This window comes from Carcharodon carcharias, chromosome 13 (assembly GCF_017639515.1).
Source record: "Carcharodon carcharias isolate sCarCar2 chromosome 13, sCarCar2.pri, whole genome shotgun sequence".
Classification (NCBI taxonomy): Eukaryota; Metazoa; Chordata; class Chondrichthyes; order Lamniformes; family Lamnidae; genus Carcharodon; species Carcharodon carcharias.
Window position 1 is genome coordinate 61,127,331 of NC_054479.1, and position 19,353 is coordinate 61,146,683.

Consider the following 19,353-nt stretch of genomic DNA (forward strand, 5'->3'; position numbering starts at 1 on the left):
ACATGTTGGGGAAGCTAGTCTGTGGACCCTCTGTTGGGGAACGCGCCTCCACCCAGTTGTATCTCAGTTTCCATTCCTTCTGCCCTGAAGAGGGGGACGTGGCTGTGGAGAAGGCAGCTGATGCTCCTGCTAGTGTTGCTCCAGCTATAGCTGGAGTATGTGAATTGGAAATCCCCCTATGGAAAGACAGCATGAGACTCTTCTGCTATCGGCAAAGAGAGCTTATAATGGGAAAATTCCTTTTAACTGCCTCCTTAATGATTTTGCTTTCCCTCCTCGACCATGGGGGTTCTCAACTTCTCCATCAACACACCCCAGGAAGGAGGTGGGAACACATAGGGATTCCTGTCTGACAGCACGTTTTCCTAATTTCTAGCCAACTACCACCTTTGTGACTACGCAAGATTGTTAATTTAATGTTTGGGTCCAGGGATACAAAAAAACTATACAGAAACTCTCCTAAATCCATTTCACACCTTATTAGATGTCAACCCAGGTCTCAAGTGAAAGGACATTGCATGCAAACCCACTCAACCTCCTGGCCCCAATGAATGATCCAATAAATGTTTCTCATAACCACTAAGCAATCCCCAAATTGTTCTTTCTCCTCCACACTTTCCCTGCTTCTTCTCATTTGTGCTTTTAGAGACATCTTGGATTGACACCAGAGTGAAGTAAATATAACTACTTTAGACCCGCAGAGAAGATTGTGTTAGAATTGACAATGAGGTAATCTGAGTACCTGTCAGAGACTTCAATGCTCTGATCAGGGCAGCTGATGGAATTTAAGTTCAATTAAATAAAAAAAAACTTGAATTGAAAGCTAATCTCAGTTTCATAGTCATCATTACTATCATTAATTGTTATAAAAACTCATTTGGTTCACTGCTGCCCTTTAGGGAAGGAAATCTGCCATCCTTACCTGGTCTGGCCTACATGTGTCTCCGGACCCACAACAACAAGATTGGCTCTTAACTGCCTTCTTAAGTGGCTTAGCAAGCCACTCAGTTCAAGGGCAATTAGGGATGGGCAACAAATGCGGGCCTTGCCAGCAACGCCTACATCCCATGAAAGATTTTTTTAAAAAGCAACAGCTGGTTTCTGGACCAGAAAAGGAAGAAAGGTAGACAAATAACATGTGATTTTGTTCAGCATTACTTGAAAGATGTGGCGCTTAATGCAAGTGGTGTTTAAACAGCCTGTTAGAGCCAGAAATTTTGTACCAAACTTGTTTCAATACAACGCTACAAATTTTGGCAGTGATGATAGAAGGATATTCAAACTAAACAAAGTTGTCAATTGGCTTTTTCTTTTAAACTAATAAGCTCAGTTCTTATTTGACTAATAATTCCTTTCTAAATTAGAACTGAACAGAATTTGATTGATTCTGGTGGTCAGACTTTGTACATTACTCAAATATAAAACACAAATGCAAAAAATGCTGGAAAAACCCAGCAGGTCTCTGAGACCTGAGTTTTTCCAGCATTTTTTGTTTTTGTTTCAGATTTCCAACATGTGCAGTATTTTGCCTTTATATAACTACAATTTACCTTTGTAAAAAACCTCTCAGAGAATTGTTAATCGAAACATGGAAGTGTGGACACTGGGATTTATTCAGTTTCATTTCATTGTAATTGGGCTGCTATTTCTTGTAACACATCTAATTGAAGCAAGGATCAACTCCTTACCAGCTGCCAAGCACTCCAGGTTCCCCGCAAGCGACACATGTACCAATGTCTTATGGCTCGAAATTGATGGTCTCGTCTGGGATAGAGACAGACATAAAAGCTTAACATAAGAAACAGGAGCAGAAGTAGACCAAATGGCCCATTGAGCCTGTTCCAGAATTCAACAAAATCATGGCTGATCTGCCTCGGCCCCATTTTCCCACCCATTCCCCATATCCCTTGATTCCCTGAGAGATCAAAAAGGTGTCTATTCCAGCCTTAAATATACTCAATGATGTCACATCCACAACCCTCTGAAGTACAGGATTCCAAAGATTCATAATTGTCCGAGTTAAGAAATTTTTCCTCATCACAGTCTGAAATGATCAATCCCTTACCCTGAGACTGTGTCCCTGTCTTCTGGATTCCCCATCTAGGGGAAACAACCTCTCAGTGTTTACCCTGTCAAACCACTTCATAATCTTGTATATTTCAAAGAGATCACCTCTCGCACTTCCAAACTCCAAAGAGTACAGGCCCAATTTACTCAGTTTCTCATCATAGGACAACCATCTCATCCCAGAAACCAATCAATGAACTTTGGCTGCACCGTCTCCAAGGAAAGTATATCATTCTTTAGATATGAAGTTCAAAACTGCACACAGCATTCCAAGGTGTGACCTTACCCAAGTCTGATACAACTTAACAAGACCTCCTCGTTCTTGTACTTTAGTCCCCTTACAATAAAGGCCAACATGCCATTTGCCTTCCTAATTGCTTGCCGACTTTATGTTCTTTGTATGAGTACACTGCCTTTCTGTGCATCAACATTTAAAAGTTCTACACCCTTTTAAAAAAAATTCTGTTTTTCCATTCCTATTACCAAAACTCATACTTAACCCACATTATGCTCCATCTGCCACCTTGTTACCCACTCACTTAACCTGTTTTTATCTCTTTGCAGTCCCTTTGTGTCCTCCTCACAATTACATTCCCAAGTAGCTTTGTATCGTCAGCAAACTTTGATATGTTACTCGCGTCTCTTTGTCCAAGTCATGAATATAGATCGTCAATAGTTGACACTCCAGCAGTGAACCTTGTGGCATTCCACTAGTTACAGCCTGCCAACTTGAAAATGCCCATTTTATCTTTACTCTGTTTCCCATTTGTTAACTAATCCTGTATGTTAATGTATTACCCCTAACCCCATGAACCTTTATCTTGTTTATTAACCTTTCTTGTAGCACCTTATTGAATACCTTTTGGAAATTCAAGTATGTATTGACTCCCCTTCATCAACCTGACTAGTTATAGCCTCATGGCCAAGCTTCTTGTTCAATGCCTTAATATTTCCCAATGTCGCTCAGTGTCAAATTTTGTTTGATAATGTTCCTGTGAAGTACCTTAAGACATTTTCACCATTTAAAACACAAATTGTTGTTTTGCACACAAAAAATCTCACAAGAGCATTGAACAATATCTGATGTTAACATGGTTCTCAGGTAGGATGGAGCTGTACAACAGGGGCTTTAAGAAGAGGGAAGGAGGAAACTTAGGCAGAATTAACAAAATTGCTCCTTCGATATTAATATTAATTGTTGGGGTGCCAACCCTTTGATGCCATTAAGAAGCCTTTTGCTTTTATAAACATACATTTGCAAACAGCTGTTGGTTTTACTCTGTTTTCTCACCTTTCTCCAAAGTACCCTAGGATACAATCCTCTAGCACCTATCACAAGTGGCCATCCTTTACGTGAGCTTAGAAAGCAATTCAGTGAGCTATTTGAGCATAAGGACACCACAGACTAAGCTGATCACCTGACACCAACATGTCCACATGCTAGTTGTTGGATGGTCTTCTAAAAGGGGACCTAACTGGACCCCACTGACTCTCAGCCCAGTTAATTCAATATAGAATAAACATCAAGGCTGGGATCTTTCTATGTATCTCCTTGTTACACCACAAGATGCCTTTATCCACTTCACCAAACAGCCCAAATTTCAGCTTCACCTAAGGAAACGTTAAGTGACGGTTAAAAAAAACATACTCTGCTTTCTGCTCTGCTGCAGTCTCTCTCCAAAATTGTATAGATTTAAGGAGCAGTTGACATCTAATGTGCTCTTCAGCCATGGCCTCCTTCCCTCTTTCCTCCACGCAGATGGCAGTCTGCTTACGCCAGCTCCACCAGTACCGCTGCAATATGCAGTGAGCAGAATGAATCACAGCCTGCAGAAATAGAAATATTTCTATCAATTTCCTCCCAATGTTAGACCAACTTGCCTTCCATGTTAATTGATATTGTTAGTGATTCCTTCTCTTTAGGTGTTGTTCCCCCATCTTCAAAATCTTCCAACATTACCCCTCCCCTCAAAAAACCAACCCTTAACCTCTCAATCCTTGCCCCACCTCCAACTTTCCTTTGCCTCTCAAGTCCTTGAACACAATGTCACCTCCCCAATTCCCTGCCCATCTTTCCTGAAATCCAATGTTTGAATCCCTCTGATCAGGTTTCTGCCATCCCACAGTACCAAATCAGCTCTTACCAAAGTCACAAATGACATCTTATGCAACTGTGACAAACGTTAACTATCCTCTTTAATCTTTTCAACCATTCTGCAGTCTTTGACACAGTGATCACGCCATCTTCCTCTAATGCTTCTTTACTGGGTGAGACTGCTCTCACCTGTTTCTTCTCTTAGGTAACCAGTCATAGCCGGGGAATCAGCTGGAATGGCTTCCACACCATTACCTCTGGTGTCATCCAAGGATCTATCCTTGATCCCCTATTTCTCATCTACGTGCTGGCCCTCAGTGACATTATCTGAAAATACAGCATCAGTTTCAGACTATGCATCGATGACGCCCATCTATACCTCACCATTACCACCACTGACCCTTCTACTGTCACTAAATGGTAAGTGCTTGTCTGACATCCAATATCCAATAAGCAAAAATTTCCTGCCATTAATTATCAGGAGGACCAAAGTCATTGGGCCAAATCTTACAAACATACGTAGAGACAAACATACAAATTAGGAGGAGTAGGCCATTTAGCCCCTCAAGCCTGCTCCACCATTCAATAAGATCATGGCTGATCTGATTGTGGCCTCAATTTCACTTACTTCCTACCCCCTATACCCTTTGTCTCCCTTATCTATCAAGAATCTATGTAAATCAACCTTAAAAACAATCAATGACTCTGCCTCCACCACTCTCTGGTGAAGAGTTTCAAAGACTCATGGAACTCAAAGGAAAAAATTCTCTTCATCTCAGCCTTAAATGGGAGAACCCTTATTTTTAAACTGTGTTCCCTAGTTCTAGTCTCTCCCAAAATATCCTTTCAGTATATACCCTGTCAAGTCCCCTCAGAATCTTATGTTTCATGATCACCTCTCAATCTTCTGAACTCCAATGGATACAGCCCAACCTGTCCAACCTTTCCTCGTAGGATAACCCCCTCATTCCAGGAATCAGTCAAATGAATCTTCTCTGAACTGTTTCTACTGTAATTACATTCTTTCTTAAATAAAGAGACCAAAACTGTGCACAATACTCTAAATGTGGTTTCACCAATATGCTATATAATTGTAGCAAAACATCCCTACTTTTATTCCTCTTGCAGTAAATGACAACAGTCCATCTGCCTTCCTAATCACTTGCTGTAGCTCCAAACTAACTGTTTGCGATTCATGTATGAGGGCATCCAGACCCCTTTCTGCCTCAAAGTTCTGCAATCTCTCCCCATTTAAATTATATGCTGCTTATTTCTTCTTCCTGCCAAAGTAGACAAGTTCATATTTTCCTACATTATACTCCACCTGCCAAATTTTTACCCACTCACTTAACCTATGTTCCTTTGCAGACTCATTTTTGCTGCCTTTCCTTGTGTCTTCAGCAAATTTAGCAACCATACGTTCCATCTGGTCATCCAAGTCATTAATGTAGATTGGCTAATATTTAAGGAATGAAAGTATGCATTGAGACAGTTATACATTCCTTTCTGGCACAAAAACACAACAGCAAAAGTAGCCCAACCATGGCTAACAAAAGAAATTAAGGGTAGTATTAGATCCAAGGAGGAGTCATATAAAGTTGCAAGAAAAAGTAGCAAGTCTGAGGATTGTGAGCAGCTTAGGATTCAGCAAAGGAGGACCAAGAGATTGATTAAGAGGGGAAGAATTGAGTAGGAGAGTAAACTTGCAACAAACATAAAAGCGGACTGTAAAAATTTCTTTCAGTATATAAAAAGAAAAAGATTAGTGAAGACAAATGTAGGTCCCTTACAGTCTGAAACGGGAGAATTTATAATAAAGAACAAGGAAATGGCAGAACAATTAAGCAACCACTTTAGCTTTGACTTCACAGGGGAAGACACAAATAACTTCCCAGAAATGCTAGGGAACCAAGGGTCAAGAAGGAGGAATTGAAGGAAATTAGTATTACTAAAAAATAAAAAACAGTGCTGGAGAAATTAAAGGGACTGACAGCCAATAAATTCCCACAGCCTGATAATCTACATCCCAGGGTACTAAAGGGAATAGGGAAAAGGGAATAGGGGATTAGTTGGTTGTCATCCACCAAAACTCTAGAGATTCTGGGACATTCCCGGCAGATTGGAGGATGGCAAACGTAACCCCATTATTTAAGAGTAAGGAGAGAGAAAACAGGGAATTACAGACCAGCCAACCTAACAGCAGTAGTAGAGGAAATGCTAGACTCCAACAGCCAGAGTCTATTATAAAGGATGTGATAACAGGACACATAAAATATCAACGGGATTAGACAAAGCCAACATGGATTTATGAAAGGGAAATCATGTTTGACAAACCTACTGGAGTTTTTTTGAGGACATAACTAGCAGAATAGATAAGGGAGAACCAGTGGATGTGGGTATATTTGGATTTTCAGAAAGGTTTTGATAACGTCCCACATAAGAGGTTAGTGTGCAAAATTGAAGCTCATGGGATTGGCATGGACTGAGAATTGGTTAGCAAACAGGAAACAGAGAATAGGAATAAATGGGTCTTTTTCGGAGTGGCAGGCAGTGACTAGAGGAGCACCAAAGGGATCAGTGCTTGGGCCACAGCTAGCCACAATACATATCAATGATTTGGATGAAAGAACCAAATGTAATATTTCCAAGTTTGCTAACGACATGAAACTTGGTGGGAATGTGAGCTGCGAGGAGGATGTTAAGAGACTTCAAGGTGTCTTAGACAGGTTGAGTGAGTGGACAAATACATGGCAGATGCAGTATAATATGGATAAGTGTGAAGTTATCCACTTCGGCAGGAAAAACAGAAAGGCAGAGTATTATTTAAATGGTGATAGATTGGGAAATGTTGATGTACAAAGAGACCTGGGTGTCCTTGTACACCAATCACTGAAAGCAAGCATGCAGGTGCAGCAAGCAGTTAAGAAGGCAAATGTTGGCCTCTTCATTGTGAGAGGACTTGAGTACAGGAGCAAGGATGTCTTGCTGCATCTGTACAGGGCCTTGGTGAGATCACATCTGGAGTGTTGTGTGTAGTTTTGGTCTCCTTACCTAAGAAAGGATATACTTTCCATAGAGGGAGTGTGGCGAAGATTCACCAGGCTGATTCCAGGGATGACAGAATTGTTGTATGAGGAGAGATTGAGTGGACTAGGCTTGTATCCACTGGAGTTGAGAAGAATGAGAGGGAATCTCATTGAAATGTATAAAAGTCTGACAGGGATGGACAGACTGGATACAGGGATGATGCTTCCTCTGGCTGGGGAGTCCAACTCTCAGTCTCGGATATGGGGTAGGCCATTTTTAAAAAACTATATATGAGTTCATGGGATGCGGGAATCACTGCCTAGGCCAGCATTTATTGCCCATCCCTAAATGCCCTTGTTCAGAGGCATTTAAGAGTCAACCACATTGCTGTGGATCTGGCATCACATGTAGGCCAGACCAGGTAAGGGTAGCAGATTTCCTTCCCTAAAGGACATTAGTGAACCAGATGGATTTTTATGACAATTAGCAATTGGTTTTGTGGTTATCATCAGACTTATAATTCCAGACTTCAAATTTTACCATCTGGGGCTCTAATATACTAGTCCACTGACAATACCACTATGCCATTGCCTCTTCCCAGACTGAGATGAAGAGAAATCTCTTCACTCAGAGGGCGGTGAACCTGTGGAATTCTCTACCACAGAAAGCTGTGGAGGCCAAATCACTGAATATATTTAAGGAGGAAGTAGATAGATTTCTAGACACTAAAGGCGTAAAGGGGTATGAGGAGACAGCGGGAGTACGGTGAGAGAGCGGGAGTATGGCGTTGAGATACAGGATCAGCCATGATCATATTGAATGGTGGAGCAGTCTCAAAGGGCCAAATGACCTACTCCTGCTCCTATTTTCTAGTAAATAGTTGAAACCCACCCCGCTGAATTTTCAGAGGCCAGACACAGGACCGAAGATGTGCAACAGGAGCCTGTGGAAGTCCAGATGCACTGACCTCATGAGAATTGCCTGAAAAGTTTCAAATTCTGATAGGCAATTCCCCTGCGCCCCAGGACCATCCACGAATGTTTCTCTCCAAATTTAGTTCAGAGTCACTTTGGAGGGTTGTGCAGTATTCTTAGATAATTACCCAGAAAACGTTAGACAGAAAGAGCATCTAACATCTGGGTAGCTCCACAAGTTGAACCCCCAGCCCCTGACCAGCCGACCACGACACTCCCCGCACCTGATCGAACCTTACTACCCCCCACTACCTGTGTGCCAACTCACCCACTTTCATTTACCCATTTAATCACATTCAAACTGGACCTTTAAACTTCTCACAGAGCAGCTAGTGCTGTAAAAAGGGGACATGTCCTGTCTTCCCCAACTACACTCCGCTCCAACAGAGTTCTTGGAGGAACATGCACATTTCTATGAAAGCCAGGATCAGATGACCCCAGAAGAAATGTGGAGGAGAGTTGAGTCAGGGGAACTTTTAAGCACAGCAGCGATCTGATGATGATTGCCACTTTTTGGAAGATTGTCTTTGGTCCCTTCTACAAACTCTATTCCCTAGCCACCAACTCCATCCTCTCCCTGGCAATTGTGTGACTAAATCTGACTGTTCGCAACCTTGGTGTCATATTTGGCACAAAATTAAGCTTCCGATTACTTATCTATGACATCACTAAGTCTGTCCATTTCCCCCTCCGTAACATATCCCAACTCAGCTCATCCATGTCTTTGTTACTTCTAGACATGATTATACCTGGCCGGCCTCCCATGTTCTACCCTCTGTAAACTTGACATCATCCAAAACTTTGCTGTCTGTGTCCCTATTTGCACCAAGTCCCATTCACCCATCATACCTGTGTTAACTGACCTACAATGGCTCCTGGTTAAGCAAAGCTTCAATTTTAAAATTCACATCCTTATTTTCAAATCCCACCATGGTCTCGCTCCTCCCTAACACTTTATTGCAGTTAGCTGCACAACCACCTGAGATATCTATGACTCTCAATTCTAGCCTTCTGAGCATCTCTGTTTTTAATCGCTCCAGCACTGCTCGCCATGCCTTCAGCTGCAAAAGCAGTAAACACTGGAACTCCCTCCTTTAAAGGAGAAAAGAGAGGCAGAGAGATTAAGATGCTGCTTAAAATTTACCACTTTAACCTGACCTAATATCTCCTTACATGGCATAGTGTCAAATTTTGCTTTATAACACTCATGTGAAATGTCTTGGGATGTTTTATTACATTTAAGACTTTTTATAAACACAGATTGTTGCTGTTCACAATAACCTATCAAATAAAACCAGTGCAGAAGCTGAAATAGTTGCAGAAATTGTATAAACTGGAATAAAACATCACAACCCTCACAAACTCCTTTCACAGCTGTTAAGTTATTTTTGAACTGCAGTTACTGTTGTAATCACATTGTAAAGGTAATGTGGCAGCCAACTGTAGATAGAAACATCCCAAAAACAGCAATGAGATTAATGACCAAATAATCTGTTTCAGTGCTGCTGGGTGACCAATAAATGTTCATCAGCGTACCACAAGAACTCCCTTGGCTCTTCAAGTCGTGTTCTAAGATCTTTTACATTCACATGAGACGGCAGATATGGTCTAAGCTCAACATCTCAATCAAAAGACAGCACCTCCGACAGTGCAACACTGCACTGACAGCCTAGATTAGGTGCCCAAGTCTATGGAGCTTGGACCCAGAACCTTCAGATTCAGAAGTGAGAGAGCGCTGTCCACTGAGCCAAGCTGACACCTTAATTTGTTCAATATTTACACCTACTCAGTTAATCTGCTTTACTGCAGCCGTAATTGAAGCCGTATTTCCCCAGACCAAGTTGACAACACAAAATTTCCATAGAACAGAATAATACAAATAGTTTATTTTGCTACCTTCAGTTACGATCAACTGTTGAAACGATGAAGTTATATTTACCAATCTTTCTGCCATTCGATTCTCACGCTGACAATCCATCGTCTCCCACCAAGTGTAAAAAGCCAGCTTCAGCACCATCTCTCTGTGAGGGCAGTAAGTTGAATCTTACAATGTATGGTAATTGACAGTCATACAGTTTTGCTGAGTAGGTAGCCAGACAGTGTCCTTCCCAAACCATTGAGGGGGTCAATCCTTTTACCAAGGTGACCCAGAATATTGGAGATCTGACTCAAATCAACTGTTTAAACACCTAGACCCCATCACTCAAGCAGATCATGGCTGATCTGCATCTCATCTCCATTTACCCAACTTGGTTCTGTAACCATTAATGGTCTGATAAAACACCTATTGAGCAATCTCAGTTTTGAAATTTTCAATTAACCCCCTCTTTTTGAAAAGAGTGTTCCAGATTTCTCCATGCCTTTGTGAAAAGGAATACTTCTTGATATTAGCCTTTATATAATTTTAGTTCCAATTTTAAAGTTATGTCTCCCTATTCTGGACTCTCCATCTCCAAATATTTTCTGTCCCAAAGGGTTTGGTTTTTTGCAGGGTTGTTGTCCACTGGTGCCAAGCCCTCCAACAGCTCATCAAAGTGGCTATTACTTATATTTGAACGTTAGCAGTGTTAGAAAGGGCAACAAAGTTGAGCTTCAACCTACCCTGACTATTATTCACTTTCCAGCTGGAGGCATTGGATCATAATCAGGTGCCCAGAACCATGATAGGGTTACCCTTGTCCTCACCTTTCACCCCACCAGCTTCCACACTTGCTAATCATCCTCCACCATTTCCACCACCTCCAGCCTGATGCCACTACAAAACACAGTTTCCCCTCCCTTCTCAATATTCTGAAAGGACCATTTCCTTCTCAAAATTCTGGTCCATTCCTCTATCACCCCCAATTCCTCCTCCCATTCTCATGTCACCTTACCATACAAGACCAGGGCATACAACACCTTCCATTTTAGCTCCTTCCTTCTCATCATCCAGAGCCCCAAAACACACCACCTTGTTTAAATAATGATTTATTTGTACTTGAATATTGCTGAAGGGAGAGACATGAGCTTTTCATCTTGCACTCATCAGGACAAACACAAGAATGCCAAATTTCAAACAATTACAATCATTTATACTACAGGAGAAAAAGGGTCTTGATTGGTTGGCAAGTCAGCTCTGATTGGTTGAGGCATTGTCATGTGGAAAGCATGGGGTTTCCTGGTTCAGCAAATATTCAAGTTCTGTGCTGCCAAACAACTTTTTTGTATTAACTTTCAATTTAGTATACTATATTCGCTGCTCACGATGACTTTCCCCCATATATTGAGGAGTCCAAATGCAGGCTGGGTGACCATTTTGCAGGATACCTCCAGTCAGCACCGCAACTTGACCCTGAGCTTCTGGTTGCTTGCCATTTTAATCCTCACTCCACTATGACCTCAGCTTCCAACGCTGTGACAATGAAGCTCAGTGCAAGTTTGAGGAACAGCACCGCAACTTTCAATTAGGCACTTGTCAACCAACTGTTCTCGGCATTAAGTTCAACAATTTCAGATCACATTTGCTGTTCCCCATTTCTTTGTATTTCTGCATTTTTTTTTCCTGTGTTTTATTCTTTTGTGTTTTTTGGATGGCTGTTGTTTATGATGGCTCTGCTTTTCCCCATTTACAATTCTTCAAGGCCTATTTTTTGTTTCTATACTTGGTGCAAAGCAAAAGGAAATGGTAATGCAACATCACCCCTTTGCTAATTGATCTCTCCTGCCTTCCACCCTCACACAGACCCTCCTTTTTGTTCTTTCCCCATCTCCCCCTTTTCTCTGCCTCTATAAAGTACTTAAAACCTGTCACATTCTTAGCTTTTCCAGTTCTGACGAAAGATCTTCGACCTGAAATGTTAACTCTGTTTCCCTCTCCACAGGTGAAGCCAGAGCTGCTGAATATATCCAGAATTGTCTGTTTTTATTTAAAGACAGGAAAGTCCCAAGCTGATCCACAGTCTGTGCTGAGCGAGCTGATTTCAGGCCAGGCAAAGGTTGAGACATCACTGATCTTACTGCATTTAGAGGTTAAGATCACCAGAGATTCCACCATCCCTGCCCTTCCCACCCTCCTCCCACTGAAACATGAGCACCTGTGGACACCAGATGAACAGCTGGCCAAGCTCAGTTGTGGTGTCCCTATGGTCAAACTACTTGCCAGTTTACATATGTGAAGAACAGCTCCATGGGTGAGGGTGGGATTGTGCTTCACAGAACTTGGTACCTTCAGGACTGAAGGAGGCAAAGTGGGAAAAAAGCCTCTCAGACAGTACCTGTGAAATTCCCACGCAGACTCTTTCATCTTATTCAGGTATATCTTCTCACTAACAAACATCCGCCACTTCTTTAGGTATAAAGGCAGTATCATCTGAAAGTAATGAGCATTAGCCTTCTTATCCTGAACCTGAAAATAAGCCCAAACAACTGCATTAAACAGAGAAGCAGCTCTTGGTCTTTAAGAGGTCGTTTTTATCCATCTTTCCTCTTTGGGATCTCTGGCCCATAACCAGTATAAACACAAAACAAACATACCAAAAATTACAGATGGGTAAAAATCCTCTGGCCTGTCCATATTGTCCCACACAATTGCGATACCTTTTGTATCACAATATATGCACTCCACCCCACACAAACCATGTAATCTCCTGGGAGAGGCAATAGGCCAGGTAACAATCCAGACCAATTTGAGGGATAAAAATTTGGGGAATTCCTCTCTGACCCATCCAGGTAATCAAAACTAGATCAGGATATCACTCAGGCCATGAATTCCTTGCAGTACCTACTTTTCTTTTTAAAAGAGGTGATGCCCATCCCAAGGAGAAACAGGTCCACCTCTTGACTGAATAATTCATTGAATTCCATGTCCACAACACTAGACAACAGCTTGTTCCAGAGATTCAGTATTCTTTCAGAAAAGAACCATCGCCTGTCATCTAACCTAGATTTGGCCTCACACAACTTAAAATTGTGACTCCTGGTCCTCCCTCACCCATTTAACTGGAACACACTGTTAACTCGAACACAAAGTATTCCTGTCATTATCTTCAAAACCTTAATCAGATCACCCCTAACTCTAGGCTCCTCTCAAGTATAGAAACCCAACTCTATTAGCCTATCTTTTATCCTATGAGGAGACTGGACCTATATTCTCTAGCATTTAGAAGACTGAGAGGCGATCTCATTGAAGTACACAAATTTTTCATAGGGTTCAACAAGGTAGATGCAGGAGGAATGCTTCGACTAGCTGGGTGGTCTAGATCCAGGGGGCAGAGTCTCAGAATAAGAGATAAGCCACTTAAGACTGAGATGAGGAAGAATTTCTTCACTCAGAGGGTGGTTGATCTTCAGAATTTTCTACCCCAGTGGGCTGTGGAGGATCAGTCATGGAGTATATTCAAGACAGAGATTGATAGATTTCTAGATATTAAATATACCAAGGGATATGGGGATAGTGTGAGAAAATGGCATTAAGGTAGATCATCAGCCAAGACCTAGTTAAATGGCAGAGCAGGCTCGAAAGGCCAAATGACATACTCCTGTTCCTCTTTCCTATGTTCCTTTCTTTCTAGCTAAGGTGCTTTATAATGAGAATTAGTCATGGCACTCTCCTCTGCAATGTTTCCAAAAACTCAATATCACCCATCATGTGAGGAGACCAAAACTGGACATAGTATTCCAAGTGAGTCCTGACCAAGGTCATGTACTAGCACATATCTTATGCCTCAAATTGTATTTAACTGTCCAATCGATGCACCTCAACATTCTATTTGCTCTAGCTATCGTTTCATGGCATTGTTCATGAGCTTTTAGAGATAAAGGGCTCTGGAATGCCCAGATTCCTTTCTTTCCCCACCTTTTTTAATACTTTTCCCTGAAGGGTGTAGGAATATGGAAGGCAGGTCCGCCCGCAAGCATTTAGGCAAGACTCCTGTGGAATCAACTTCAAAGGACTGGAATACTGTGTCTGCATGGATGAAAATTGTCTCCCCTGGCAGATCCTGTTCTCTCAACTCTCAAACAGCCAATGTTCCAGGGGAAAACAAAGAGAAAACTCTTCAAAGTCAACAAGTCATCCATCAAGCTGTATCATGCTTTGTATTCCAATGTTTTCATGATGAAGCAGAGCGATGGTAGACAAGAGAAAAAATGGAAGAAAATCCTATACTACGGATCTCACTACCTCAAGGGACATCCTGGTCCAGGTGCCCAAAGATCTACGAGTCAAAACTCAGCCTGCTCAGCCACACGAAGACCCATGGTAGAAACTCATGAATCCGTGAAGATATCATTCTTGAATCAAGGGACAGCTAAGGACAACAACAATGGCGAATATAGAACCACCACCTGCCAGTTCCCCACATGCATAAGACTGAACTTGTCCAAGTTATACTTCATTTGCCAGTTTTAGGCACAATCTCTGAACAAATTAGATCCGCCTGAAGCAGGCAGAGATCATCTACAGTCCTGACATATAAATATTGTGGCTACAATAGCAGGTTAGAGGCTAGGACTTCTGCGGCGGGTAACTCATCTCCTGACTCCCCAGAGCTTGTCCACCATCTACAAGGCAAAAGTCAGGAGTGTGATGGAATACTCTCCACTTGCCTGGATGAGTGCTGCTCCAACAGCATTAAAGAAGCTTGACACCATTCAGGACAAAGCAGCCGGCTTAGCAAGCAACATTCACATTCCATGAATGAATAAATTAGAAAAATTTTAGAGTCATAGAGTTATACAGCACAGAAACAGGCCCTTCAGCCCATCATGTCTGTGTCGGTCATCAAGCACATATCTATCCTAATCTCATTTTCCAGCACTTGGCCTGTAGCCCTGAAGACAGTCATAGAGTTGGCATGCCATTCATACAGATGGCACGCTAGCCACCACCTTCAACAGCACCACCAACACACAGTAGCAGCAGTGTGTACCATCTTCAAGATGCACTGCAGCAACTCACCAACCTCCTTTGACATCACATTACAAACCCATGACCTCTACCATCTAGAAGTTCAAAGACAGCAGATGCATGGCAAAACCACCACCTGCCAATTCCCCTCCAAGCCACTCACCATCCTTATTTGGAAATATATCACCATTCCTTCACTGTTGCTGGGTTAAAATCCTGGAACTCCCTTTCTAACAGTACCTACACCACATGGACTGCAATGGTTCCAGTGAGCAGATCATCACACCTTCTCAAGGGAATTACGAATGGGCATTAAATGCTGGCCTAGCCAGTGACAAACATGTTCCATGAAAGAATTTTTAAAAAATTAAAAATAATAATAGCATAAAGTAACAGTCCCAACACTGATCCCTGTGGGACAACATCGGTGCCTGGTCTCCAAATAGATCCAAATCCATCTATAACTACTTTGTGCCTACATCCCTCCAGCCAGATCTCAATCTCATTCAATATATTACCACCAATACCAGAGGGTTCATTCTTATTGAAAAGTCTCTTTTGGGGAACCTTACCAAAAGCTTTTTGAAAGTCAATGTTGACAATTTCTTCTTGGCTTTCCCTAATGCAGCAACTTTGTAACATCTTCAAAAATATAACAGTGAGAGCATTTCAAAATTAGCAACTGGGTGTCAAATCCTTTGGAATGTCTTAAGGATGTGAATTTGAGTTTTTTCCCCCCTTTCTTCTCTTCAACTCCTGTTGATGCACAGATCGCATGTGAAGAAATTCTGCTAACTGCACATGCCCAGAATCCACAGGTATAATTGAATGCATTCAGGATTATTGTGAGGTTTTAAAGAATCAAATCAAAGGCCAGGCTGAGGCTTTGAAGTAATTTCTAATGAAGATATTGAAACATTACAACCGTGAAACTGACAGAAACTTCTGCCACGTGCCGTTAAACATGTAAATCCACAAGTTGCTCTGAGTGATTCCCTGTTCCTCCACAGAGTTTACAATTTACATCTCCGCACATGGCAATCCTCTAGAAATCACTGAACTGACAGGATTTCCCCCATTCATGCTGTAATATTGATGTTAAAAACCCACCAAAAAGTTATGCCCTGTTAATGAGGTGTCACTGGACTTATAGCTAAGTCCTAACTACTTCTGAACAAGCTCTCCAGCCCTGGAAATCTAATTTTATTTTTGTGTAATGTCATATTTTTCCACTATGATAAAAAAATTCCATTGTTTAATGTAATAGTCTATATTTTAGCTTCTAATATATATGCCACAATGGATAATCAGTCCATTTTGCTTCCTGGTTTGCTGTGAAAATTCTTCAATGCGCAATTGGATAAAAGATTAATACAATGAAGACAGTGGCCCTGAAGGTAACAAGTACTGGATGGTTCTTAAAATACATTGAAGACTACATGCATCACTTTGCCAACGGTGACATGGTTTCCATTGGTACTCAAAGTAGATACAAAGTACAGTCACCCAAGAATTCCTCAGTTCCACTATTGCCAGTTATTTAACAGCACTAAAACAATCGCAAACTGTTCAGGTGTCTGATTAACAATTTAATCAAGTAATTAATCAGACCTCAGGAGTAATTTAATAAATCAGCATTACACTGTGGAACAAGGCACACTTTAGCTGTGTGATTCAGCAGGGACTCTCTTTCAGGCTGAAAATTAATTATTTTTCACACTGTTCCTAGTTACTTTCCAAGTTGTCAAATTGAACTCATGAACAAGAAAAGCAGACCCATACCGAAATGCTGTACTGCAGGCACCCTTTCTAAAAATAAAGTTTTTGATCTGACTAAGGAATAGTTCTCTCATATTTATTTAATACTAACTGCACTCTTCTGGCATTGCAGGCCCTGGGCATCAGGCAGGGGTCCAGGAAGTCGAACAGAGGAGGCTCAAGGGATGGAGCAGCATTATGCCTGGGAGAAAGGAGGACGTGGGCATTCCAGGCCCAGAGAACAAAGTGTGGCATAAAGAGCGGTCCAAGACCAGTGAATGATGACGTGAATCTTTCATGAAAGTAGGCCTAGACAGAGTACTGCAAAAGCAGGTCCATCAGGAAGTGAGCGAGACAGGCCCAAGATATCTGTAAGAGGCAGGCTCAGGCAGCAAGATGTGCAGAGAAGCAGAACAAAATCCAGGAAGCAGTGAGGGACAGGAGCATACTAATGCTAAGAGAGATAGTTTTTTTTTGAACTGTTTTAAGTTGTATAAACTGTCAATTCAAGACAATTGAAACTCTTGTCTGTCTGAGCAGAAAAGCATATTTTAAGTATGAAACTGAAATGGTAAACTTTCACTGAGTCATTTCAAAGCTGAAAATTAATAACCTGACATTTTGTAGATGAAAGTTGTTGATTAAACTTGAGTTCTTCTGATCTAAAAGGCTCAATGCCACATCTTGCCGTGCATCAACCCGCAAAACCACTGGAATTAATGTAGAGATTTATTGCAATATTCTTGTCCAGGATCCTATATTCCTCACCTGAGACCACTTTTTCCCTTCGACGTGCTTTATCCAGCAATGCAGCGATTTCCTCAGCAATACCTTCCTACGACAGAAAGATGCACTGATTCCAGTAAAGTCAGTAACATGAATCAAGATTGAAGGATTGGGTTGGATTGGCATTTTGGTGGCAATAAAGTAGAATTAACTGAAGCGGCATTGCTTCCAACACTCATTTACTTCCATATAAAATAAAACCTTGTTCTAGACTTTTCCATTAACCAAGCTGCATTGTGAAGTTAAAATAACTTATTAATATTGTCACAATGCCGCACCATCTAATTACAGTACTTTCAGACAGCTTTGTGCATGCTACATTTGTATTCCAGGGAGGTCCTGCAGATGTATTTCCCTGTTTAACTGTGAGCACAGCTAGTGGCTGGAAACAGCAAGCATTTCCCAAGGCCTCACAGCATCTACAATGGCTGAGGAAAGCGTCTAAGTCAATGGCAGCAAAACAGCTCTGATTATATCAGGCTTGCCTGATATTCCTGCATGAAGAAATATGAGAATCTACAAAAATTGACATTCAACTGGCCCATCTGCAAAAGCAAAATATTGCAGATGCTGGAAATCTGAAATAGATATAGAAACAGAAAATGCTGGAAATATTCAGCAAGTCAGGCATTATCTGTGGAGAGAGAAACAGTTAACATTTTAATCAATGATTTTTCATCATCAGGCTTTTCATATGAAAAGTCACTGACCTGGAATATTAACTCTGTTTCGCGCTCCAAAGATGCAGCCTGATCTGCTGAGTATTTCCAGCACTTTATTTTCGTTTCAGATTTCCAGTGTCCTCAGTGTTTTGGATGCAAATTAGCACGAGCCGATAGCTTGTTTAATTGGTTGCAGCCTCCGAGTCACCTTACATTTCCACTACCACCGGATGGCCAGTCTGAACACCACCCCCCCAACCCCCACCCAAACACTTCAGGCGTTGGCAGTGTCTTCAGCGGCTTAAGCACCACTTAAGTTACATTGTCTGGTTGCTGTCAATTTTGAAGCCATCATCAGTACTAAACTGGCCATGTAACCATGAAAGGTCTTGCCCATTATTCAACAGCATTCTAAATCTGAACAAATAGGGGTTAGTTGACAGATAATCAGGCATAAGTGTTTGTCAATTAGAAAGGTGACTAACAGTTTTTCCCATACATTAATCACAGGACTTGACTGTATAGGTTTCGAAGTCAAAACTCTGGAATGTTATATGCATCTTCGGGAGAGTCAAAACAAGACAAGTGGAGCAGCTAGGAATACATCAGCTTGAGAATGTTGTGGGCATTTCCACCTTTTCAGGACCTCTGATTACAAGTTCAGTTGGGAAACCAAAGGGTTAACCCATCCACAGAGTAAAAGAATACCTGAAATGCTCTTGGGCTTGTCCAGTCAGTGCCCCAAGTTCAAGTTTCTCTTGCAGTTCCAAACATGATTTCCACTGATCCCAGCACCTTCGCAGCATCTGTCAGAAAAGCAAAAATTCAGAAAGCAGAAATGCAGGCTCAGGTCCCAGTGCGGCTGTATTTATAGAACTGTACAGTTAAGTGGGTCCAGGTGAAATGGGGATTATGTCACAAGCACATTTGTCAGCCAATTTTACTTGCAGATGCATACGAATGCACTTTCCATTGTTTTCTCACCCCTGGACTCTGCACGTCTGCACAGAATAAACTCACTTTACTTGAAGGAAAATTAATAATTTGGTTTGTAAATTTGATGACGAAGGGCATGATCTCTCTTTCCAAAGGAGTTTC

General features: G+C 41.6%; 1 protein-coding gene across 6 annotated transcripts in view; it reads right to left on the minus strand.

Moving 5' to 3' along the window:
- The window catches only part of sfi1 (SFI1 centrin binding protein), a 151,414-nt gene that overhangs the window by 77,240 nt on the left and 54,821 nt on the right, over nt 1-19,353 (minus strand). For 4 of the 6 annotated variants that reach the window (XR_005944702.1, XM_041202034.1, XM_041202038.1 and 1 more), the window contains 6 exons: nt 18,964-19,061; nt 17,576-17,642; nt 12,417-12,547; nt 10,103-10,184; nt 3,716-3,894; nt 1,689-1,764 (listed from right to left, as the gene is read on the minus strand). Coding sequence is in view for 5 of the 6 variants with exons in the window: in XM_041202034.1 (XP_041057968.1) it covers nt 1,689-1,764; nt 3,716-3,894; nt 10,103-10,184; nt 12,417-12,547; nt 17,576-17,642; nt 18,964-19,061 (633 nt within the window). In the remaining variant the exon portion in view is untranslated. The remainder of the gene's footprint in view (nt 1-1,688; nt 1,765-3,715; nt 3,895-10,102; nt 10,185-12,416; nt 12,548-17,575; nt 17,643-18,963; nt 19,062-19,353) is intronic. The other 2 variants (XM_041202035.1, XM_041202037.1) reach the window with 2 other exon arrangements.